This window comes from Asparagus officinalis, chromosome 5, assembly GCF_001876935.1.
Source record: "Asparagus officinalis chromosome 5, Aspof.V1, whole genome shotgun sequence".
NCBI lineage: Eukaryota > Viridiplantae > Streptophyta > Magnoliopsida > Asparagales > Asparagaceae > Asparagus > Asparagus officinalis.
Genome location: NC_033798.1, coordinates 20363228 through 20372670, shown reverse-complemented (window position 1 = coordinate 20372670; position 9443 = coordinate 20363228). Strand labels below are relative to the sequence as shown.

Genomic DNA, 9443 nt, shown 5'->3' with positions numbered 1-9443 from the left:
TAAATTCTTCTTTTTAGTTTCTTCAGTTTAGTAGTTTAATTTCTTATTTTTATTTTCTTGTTCTTGTTCTTGTTCTTTTTCTTATTTTTCTTATTCTTTCTTCTTTTTCCTTAATTCTTTTTAATCTTTTTTTCTTTTTAATTAGTCATGAGTAGCTAATCACCTTTATGGGGCTTAGGTTAACAAAGCTGGATAACTAATCTAGATAAATAAAAAGAACTCTTTAGGTTAAGTAAGGAGGTTGATTAGTTAGATTAATACAAGCTAGGGTTAATTATAATTTGATAGGTTATAGGATTTAGTTAGGCGTAACCTATATTTAGGAGATTAAACCCTAGTAATAAAAAGTCTAAACTAATTAATTAAAAAGATCAGGATTAACTAATTGATAGGTTATAGCTTCCAACGTAATATAGCTTATGCTTTTAGCGTTCTAGTAAATAAAAGATTAAGCTAATTGATAGGTTATAGTTTTTAACAAAACATAGCTTATACTTGTACGGTTCTAACAAATAAAAGAGATAAATAAAAGATCTAGTTGAGAATATCTATAGGAGTTAGCCCAAGCAATCTACTTTAAGTCTATTACTAAAAAAACCAACCTCTTTCACAGTCAAAAACCTTTTTCAAACCAAGGATTTTAAGATAGAGTTTTCCTAACAAATTTTCCCTATGGATCAAACTGTCAACTTGCAGAGTACAATAAAAAAACATCAAAAAAGAGGAGACAGAACATGTACTACTTTTTAGTTTTTTTTCTCTCTCTTCTATTGAACCCCTCCAATTTAGAGGAGTTCTTCTATCTTCTCATTTCTAGTTCATTTAAATTGTCTCTCACCTCGCCTCATCTTCTACCAAACTAAGTTCTTAGTGCAAACGGGGACGGGGAAGGTAAGGGAGAGGAAGGGGGGAAAGAATACATAGTTGTAGGAAATATATTTGTCACGACGTTAGTTTTGTGTTGTAAATATTATGGATCTTTAAGACTAGTGGCTAAATGATACGGGTTTACTTACATACGACACAGGTTGTGTAACGGCCCTATAGATATACTTTGGAGTGATGCGTATATAAATTTGAGTAGTTGTCGCGTACATATTTCGTAGTGAAATTGGTTTATGTACAACACAAGTTATGCGTTATGGAGACACGTTGGGGTGATGGTGTGTATATAATTTGGGTTGCTATTGTGTACATATTTTGAATTGTAAAATAGGTCAAATTTTGTAAATCAATATTAAAATTGGGTTCTTTTTTTCTTTCCCCGAACAAGAGTTTATCCGATTCGAAAACCAGTTATTCAAACTTGCATGGCTAAAGGGTGCAATGCGCCTTCTGGCTATGCAAGGTCCCCCGTTTTGGTCTTGCACATTTCAGGACATACATTTAATTTTTTCAAACCCTTTGTGGTTGAAGTTTTGGCACGAATGAGTGACCACAATCTCTCAACGGCCAAGGAAAATGAAAAACAATCACAATTTGCAAAACCAAGCCGCAAAATTGGCAAATTTGAACATGGCATTAACGCTCAAAACACATTCAGAAGCAAGATTCCGTCCCTACTATCAAGGTCATTATCCTCATAGACTTCTACAGAGAGCAACAGACCCCAACCAGGCCAGAGAATTTGGCGCTTAACCTTTTCATACTTAATTCAAATTTACTTGCACTCCAATCTTTCGGTTTAAATATCTTCGAGCGCATCAACTACTTCTCGTCAAATTATTTTGATTTTCTCACCAATCAGTCACAATATATCCACTTTCTAAATAATCCACGCTGTAAAAGAGACAACCTATTCCCAGATAAATTTGTATCTGCCCAATCGAAATGGCAGTAATCTACTCGATACAAATAAACAACCAGATTAAATGAGAAGAAACCAATAACACATTCACACCAATTCAGAATTTTGCCCAATGCTAGTTGGATAGTTTTGTGTTCAAAACATCGGCCTGATACATCGCCATAGTACGTGGAATACATTAAGACTTTCGTGTATGAGGTTACGACACAACTGATGCTACCGTTAAACTAGTAGTTTGACACGTCCAGTAGTAACAGAAAGGAATGACAAACTCTGAGCTAAAAAGGGAGGGTCCATAGCAAATAAACCCCCATCTTCTGTCATCTATTTTTGAGCTCTTGTTCAAATTCCACTAGTTTTCCTCGGATGGGGATCAAAAATGAACGCAGATCTTTCTTGATCCGCATTTTCTCCTCTGCGGTAAGATCCTTATCATCATTGAGCCTAGCTTCCATCTGCAAGCCAAAATGGAAAGTGTCATATCAGATTTTGAGGATAATAATAGTATTATATCATCAAATATGTCTATGTGATGTTTATGACAATGCACCTGTAATTCATCCAATTCACCAAATGAGAACTCAGGAATATCAAGATGCCCTTTTATCTTTTTTTTCTCCTCCTTAACTAACCATTCCCCTGTTTCGAGGAAATAAAATTAAAGAGGAAAAATAGTGGGACCCAGAGTAATCTATCATGACAATACATACACCTAGTTTGCCACTGTACCTTTGAATTTCAACGTCAGTTCATATGTATATCCAACTCTTTTTTTGTTCCGAACTGTGACCAAGAATGCCTACTCAAATGAAAAGGATTGACATTTAGCATCTACATAAAGTGCTAAGATGAACCCAGCCAAAAAAAAAAGCTGCTAAAGAAACCCACTTATACATAGCCACTAGACATAAAAGAGGAATTGGGAATGACAGAGAAGTCATCCACTCAGCACATCTCAATTGAACAACAAATAGCACTGCAATCTACGATTCCAGGGTAATAGGACGTGTTAAGGGTAGAGATATAACATGAAAATAAATTGCATAAAATGTTTTTAGCTAACTTCCCCTTTCGTAGTGTCTCACCTCACTCAAATGATATAAATCACATCAAGACTAATGAACCTCCCAGAGCTCAGCATGAAACAAACAGACGACTGAACAATCTATGTTTCAGAATGAAGTTATACAAAACCGACACCTTAGTACCTAATAACATTCAAGAATGGTGTCTTGTTATAATTAGCGTCCAAGTCAATTCTATCTTGGGTTCAGGTCAATTCTATCTTGGGTCCAAGTCAATTCTATCGTAGTGTCTCACCTCACTCAAATGATATAAATCACATCAAGACTAATGAACCTCCCAGAGCTCAGCATGAAACAAACAGACGACTGAACAATCTATGTTTCAGAATGAAGTTATACAAAACCGACACTTTAGTACCTAATAACATTCAAGAATGGTGTCTTGTTATAATTAGCGTCCAAGTCAATTCTATCTTGGGTTCAGGTGGAAGCGCAGAATAATAAAGAGCTGAAGGATAAAATCTAATCTCTCCAGATAATGACATAATGTCAAAAAAAACATAAGTTAGGATAAAAAAATTGATAAAATTACTCCCGCCAAGATGGAGGAAAAGATGCTACTGGGGTGTTATGACAGATATCCAGGAATAGGTAAGATACAAGAATTATATGTATACCAAACTCCCAATCAAAATAGAACAGGGACAACCTAATAGATAAGTGGTGCTAAGTCCGACAGTAACCAACCCATCCATGGGGAAAGGTTTGACAATGATGACGATGATGCTGATTATGCCTTTACCATTAAAGTCATGTAACACATTAATATAATGATAAATGAGCAGGAGCCTTACAGAAATTCAACAACAACAGAGCAAAATAATCAAATTCAGAATAAGCCTAAATCCATGTACGAAGAAGCATATGCCCTTGACGTCAAGAATATGCTAAGAAATTAATGGAAATCAAAATATCTACATCTTCCAATCATCATTTTCTGTCAAAAGAAACAGTTTACCTTCATGTACATAACAAAGTTTTTATAGAAATGTCCTTCGACAAATCAAGGATGGCAAATATGTACTTACATCGCCTGAGCATTTGGACACTTCTGAAATATTTGCATTACCACTAGAAAACTCCAATGTGCCCAATGAGCCAAGAAGCTCCTGCAGTTGAAGACCAAATATTGCAAAGTGTTTCCTAAAAAAATTTAAACACTACAAGAACCCACCCAAAACCACAAAAAATACCAACACAGAATCCTGGCAAGGTATAATACAAAACCTTGATTCTATTGCTTGCCCATGTATTAAGGTTCCTTTCCTCCCATGTTCCAGCCTGTAGGCACATGCAGATCATTCTTATCAAGACTAACGAAAATCAGCAAATTTCAAAACAAACAAATGAAAATGAGTCAATTAAAAGCGTCAACTAATCCCAAGTTAAGTCGGGCATAAAATGATAAAAATCAGAATGGGCAAAATCAAAATAGAAACTACCCAACATCCGTAATTTCTCATTAACTTAAGAATTTCATTGGCTAATTTAAATGCAAACAGTTGGTACAGTCACATCTAGTATACTTTTCATCAACTTCCCCGTTTCCTATTTAAATAAGCAAAATTGATAATGTCTTTACGAAAAGGGCAAATCTTAAAAGAAATCTGCTCCAAACTCAAAGCTGAAAAGACTATCATAATAACAATACATCAAATTGTTACAACTGGAAAAAAAAGGAAATAGGGGGCGACTCCTGCAATTTTTTGGCAAAAGAAGATGCAAGTTGCTATCACTGCCTAAATTTGTTCAATAAGCAAACTGAATTGTACGCACCAAGAGATAACCAATGTTTAAAAAAGCGGAAGCGCAAGGCGAAGCGTCGGACCCTTTAATGAAGCAAGGCGTAAGCTTCACAAGGTGAGGAGTAAGCATGAGTTTAAACATTTTATTTGTAAAATCTGTAATCTGTTAAAATTATGTAACATATTATATACAATAGTATAACAATTTGCAAATAGATACATACATGTCCTAATTAATTAATAAGAATTAAATATGTGAAGTATAGACGCAAATCAGTAGAAATTAAGCCTAACATAAGGGCACCTTAATGTTAGTCAAAAATCCTTTTATTTATCCTCCTACCTTGTCTAAAGCGTACGCTTCAAAAGAGAAGCACTTTATGAAGTGTGACACACACACTTCAGTTATGGTTCAAGCGATGAACCAGAAGCTTCAAGGGATAAATAGGTTCACTCTTGAATTTTGAAGCGTTTACCTTTCAAATAGTTTCAAAGCGAGATTTAAAAAAGCTTTTCCAAACATTGGGGATAACAGATTCTATCTAACTTCCTTTGACCCAAACAAAGTGCTACTTACATGACTCCACTCTTCATATATGTAACATAAAGCCAATAAATAACCAAAGCAGGAATTGGACTGTAGGCATGAAACAATTAGGTCAGAAAAAGCACCAGTTTGCATTAGTATGAGCACAGATCCACATATAGACGTCAAGGATCTCTAGACATCGTTCACAACAGTGGCGGAGCCAAAACTTTCCAAAAGGGGGTCCAAAAAATAATTAAACATGATAACATATAATTTTTTGCATAATTAATTACCATCTAAAGATCATTACATAATCAGACTTTCAAATCATATTTCCAATCATAACAGTGTTTAAACTAGCTTTCTTCTTGCCGTTATTTCTTAAAATCATTTCATAGCATCTTCCTCGTCAATGTAGCAAAATATATTTGTGAGGGCGGAGGATGAGGGGATGAAGATGATAGTGATGGCCTGATGGGGTAGAAGAAACCCTAAATTGTTACATAATTGAGTCACCATCACCCATTGATGGCAGAATGTATCTGATTTCTTAGGATAGAAAAACTTTTCATGACTGAAAAATAATAAAATGTATGGATATGAAAAAATTTAAATGCAAATTATCACTTAAAATATAATCCATGTATATTATTGAAGGGTGATGATTTTCTTTTTTAAGGAATTGAAGCGTGATTACTTTGTTGAGATGCAAGGTAGACATTAATACCTTCAGTTTTATTAGGAATCAAATAATTATAATTGACTAGAATTGAATTTCCTACACAAATCAATTGACTAGAATTGAATTTCCTACACAAATCAAATCCTAAAACCTAAACAAATCAAGATAGAAAAAAAGTAGACATCCTAAAAAACTAAAACCCTAATCAAGTTAATAAAATTATTAATTATAGAAGAAAAAGGGAGGCTTTTGTCTTTGCTAGAGGGTTTACACTTTAGCCCTTGTTATTTAGAAAATTACAAAACATCAATACTAATTGTTTTTCCTTTTTATATTATCCAAGAAGGGGCTAGGGCCCTATCGAGCCCCATATAGCTCCGCCCCTGGTTCGCAACCTTTTGAATGACACATGATGACCTCAAAACAAGTCATGTAAACTTCTTAATGTTGTAATAGTAAGCGATCTGAGAACTTTTAGCACTCAGATAATCAAACTTATCCACTAACACTTTGGTGTGTCACAGCATAGGAATATATGAGCAAACAACTTACATAGGCAATGAAAATCAGAACTTCCTCATGCTGATGGAGCGAGTTCAAAGAAGCAATAATAAGAATAAAATTCAGTCAAGAGAACGGAAACTTGCAGAGCTCGTAAGGACATCAGATAAAAGTACAATATAACATCCAACAATTCCTTATATCTTTGTCTTAAAGTAATCAATAATCAATCACTCTAACCTGTGCAAAATGGCATGCATCACAATGACAGTTATTTACTCATAGTAGTGACTAAACAATTTGTATATAGAAAGAACATATGACTACCCACTGCCTGCTAACAGTTTTCAATGCAAACCAGTTTATCATAGCTTCATAGTCAACCATAATTATTGACAGACAGATTTAGGTTCTTGCTTGGGGGTGTAGACTGTAGTTACACCCTAAAAGTTTAGAAATTGCATATAAACTCTTACAATATCTAAAACATGCCCCCCTTAGATTTTAAAATTTGTACTCCAATCTATCTAAAAACACTAAATAAGTTAGTAGCAAATTCAATTAGTCCAGTTAAAGTGTACCAAGTACATTCCATTAGGTACTACCGAGTGCAAATTGAATTAACAGCTGATTATTGACTCATCACTTAGTTTACTCTGTCATATTATCTGTCGCTATGCATTCAGTTTAGTCATTAACAACAATGGGAATACAAGATCTAAGGGTATCAACAACTCCTATTAAAATTAAAAAAAACTGGATATAAATGACAGTTCCCCTTCAAACTATAAATGAAAATTAAACAAGAGAAACTAAAAAAGAAAACTTGTAAAATTAATTGACTCGCCTAAAAGACAGTGGAACACAAAGGCTAAAATATCAAAAGTGACAAAAAATCCAAAGCAACACTGATTCCTTTTCACAGATAGCTGATAAAAGACAATACATTGACTTTTTTTTAAAAAAAGAAGAAAGGGCTTCACCAAACACTCATTTACATTTTATTTTTATATCCTCAGTATAAAACTCCTTCGTACACTTTACATAAAATCTAAAGTCAGGACAAATTTTCAAAACCGACCTGTTTTGAAACTTATTCTCAAAAAAAAAACCGTTTCAGATGTAATTTCAAAACCGACCCAATTTTAACCTGAGGCTGAAACTGGGTGGGTTTTTTTCTCAAACTTCATGGGAATTGAAGTTCCGTGAAGTTTTTTACATAACAAAACTTCACGGGACTTCAACTCCAGTGAAGTTTTGTTATGTACAAAACTGCATGGAACTTTTAACTCCCGTGAATTTTGGAAACTTTTTTTTTCAAAAACCGACCCAGTTTCAGCCTCATCTGAAACGGGACTAGCTTTTGGGAATTTTTTGGCAAACAAGTCGGTTTTGAAAATTTGTCCCATCAGGTAATAAATTTCCAACATATTATCTTTATTTGCAAAAGAATCCTCAAAAAGAAAAGGCTGTGAAGCACAAGACAGGCTTTCAAGTGGTAGCAAACAGCAACCTTTCCAAAAGCCAAATCCAAACAGTATGCCGGTGCCAACAAGATAACGACTAAACTGGGAATGACTCGTCATTTAAATAAACACCAAATTATATTACTCCTGTAATTTGTTGACGAACATTGTTTAAATAATAAAAACAACTCTTCCACCTACATTGATATTATTCTAATAAAACTAGCCTACGTTTCTTGGAAATTGTTACAAAGATATTTGTTTTGGGTGTTCATTTTGGATGATGAGAAGTTAGAAAAAAAAACACATAATAATTACCACAATACGAGCGCAAAAACATTTACACCAACTTCCGTGCATATTAACAAACTAAATCAAATCATATCCAATCCAAGAACGAATCTTTGACTGATACAAAGATCAAGCTCACCTGATTCCAAACAGATCCAAGCGAATTGGGATTAGCCTGCGATTGCTTGGAGATGTCATCGGCCGTCAGCTTCTTGGGGACCGGCAACGGAGCGGCGTCGTCCCTCGCCTCCCTCACCCAGTACGTGTACGAGGATTGCTTCTCAGCGTCCTCCGCCTCCGTCGCCATTGATTTCTAAAAGAGGAAAGAGGAAAGGAAAGCCCTAGAAATTTGGAGGACGATCGATGGGTAGATCTCCGACAAGTTTGGGCTGCGGTTCGCTGACTCTCCGGAGACGAAATTAAAAGGGGTTTGGTTAGTGAACGCGACTCGTCTCGAAGCTTCCGCGTTGTTATGCGTTGTTGGGCTTTTGAATGGGCCGAGGTATTAAACTACTTACTTGTGATGATGGGCCGATGGTATGTGTAATTAAGTTTCGTGAGGAGAAACTTGTAGTTTTAATATCCAAATTATTACTTTTTTATTGGGTTATATGCACTTGTGCCTTAAAGTATGCAACTCTTTTTTTTAACTTAGAATCTTTTGATACTTAAAAAAAAAGACACTTCATATCCTACAGTTTACAATTTTTTTAAATTTCGATACCACCCAAAAGTTCGCACCATTGTAGATTTGGTACCTCAACATTTTGCTTTTAACATTTTGATACCCCATGACTTCAAGTATCAAAATTAAGAACATGTAAATTTTGAGATACCATATTTAAGAAATGTGTACATATTTGAGGTATCTTAGAAAATGTGTAAAATCAAAATAAAAAATGTATATATGTTATCAAAGTGTGAAAAAAAACGTTATCAAGATTTATATATATATATATATATAATATATATATATATATATTATATATTATATATATATAGTATATATAAGAAACTTGTGTCAACTTAAGTGGATAAGTGAATAGTGTGTCCACCAACTTTATATCCACCTCATTTAACATATAAAAAGTCACTTCATATCATGCAAGGACCCTAGGAAACATCGCAAGGGTTAAAAGTTGTGTGGATGTCCACTAAATGTGACACAAGTTTTGCTCTAAAATTGTACCTTAATCTCTATTTGACAATTGAATTTTCGGTGAGATGGATCTCGTGATTATCTTTTTGATATTTTTATCTTTATTTTGGAAAAAAAAACTTTAGAATCCCACTCTTCTAATTTGGTCAAAGTGTCACTTCTATACGAATATTAATTA

General features: G+C 34.3%; 1 protein-coding gene across 1 annotated transcript; it reads right to left on the bottom strand.

The window, feature by feature from the left end:
- LOC109842714 lies at positions 1868 to 8539 on the bottom strand. Its single transcript, XM_020411576.1, has 6 exons — positions 8246 to 8539; positions 4120 to 4173; positions 3921 to 4001; positions 2537 to 2606; positions 2358 to 2446; positions 1868 to 2262 (listed from the first exon to the last, which is right to left on the bottom strand). The coding sequence occupies exons 1-6, from the start codon at positions 8411 to 8413 to the stop codon at positions 2128 to 2130; spliced, it is 597 nt and encodes a 198-aa protein (XP_020267165.1). The 5' UTR covers positions 8414 to 8539; the 3' UTR covers positions 1868 to 2127.

Excerpts from the sequence above, each read along its gene's own strand:
- LOC109842714 (XM_020411576.1), bottom strand. The coding sequence starts at position 8,413 with ATGGCGACGGAGGCGGAGGACGCTGAGAAGCAATCCTCGTACACGTAC. Across the intron at positions 4,174-8,245 it reads TTGGATCTGTTTGGAATCAG|GCTGGAACATGGGAGGAAAG; the intron begins GTGAGCTTGATC and ends ATGTGCCTACAG. Across the intron at positions 2,607-3,920 it reads TGTCCAAATGCTCAGGCGAT|GCATTCTTGGTCACAGTTCG; the intron begins GTAAGTACATAT and ends TCATTTGAGTAG.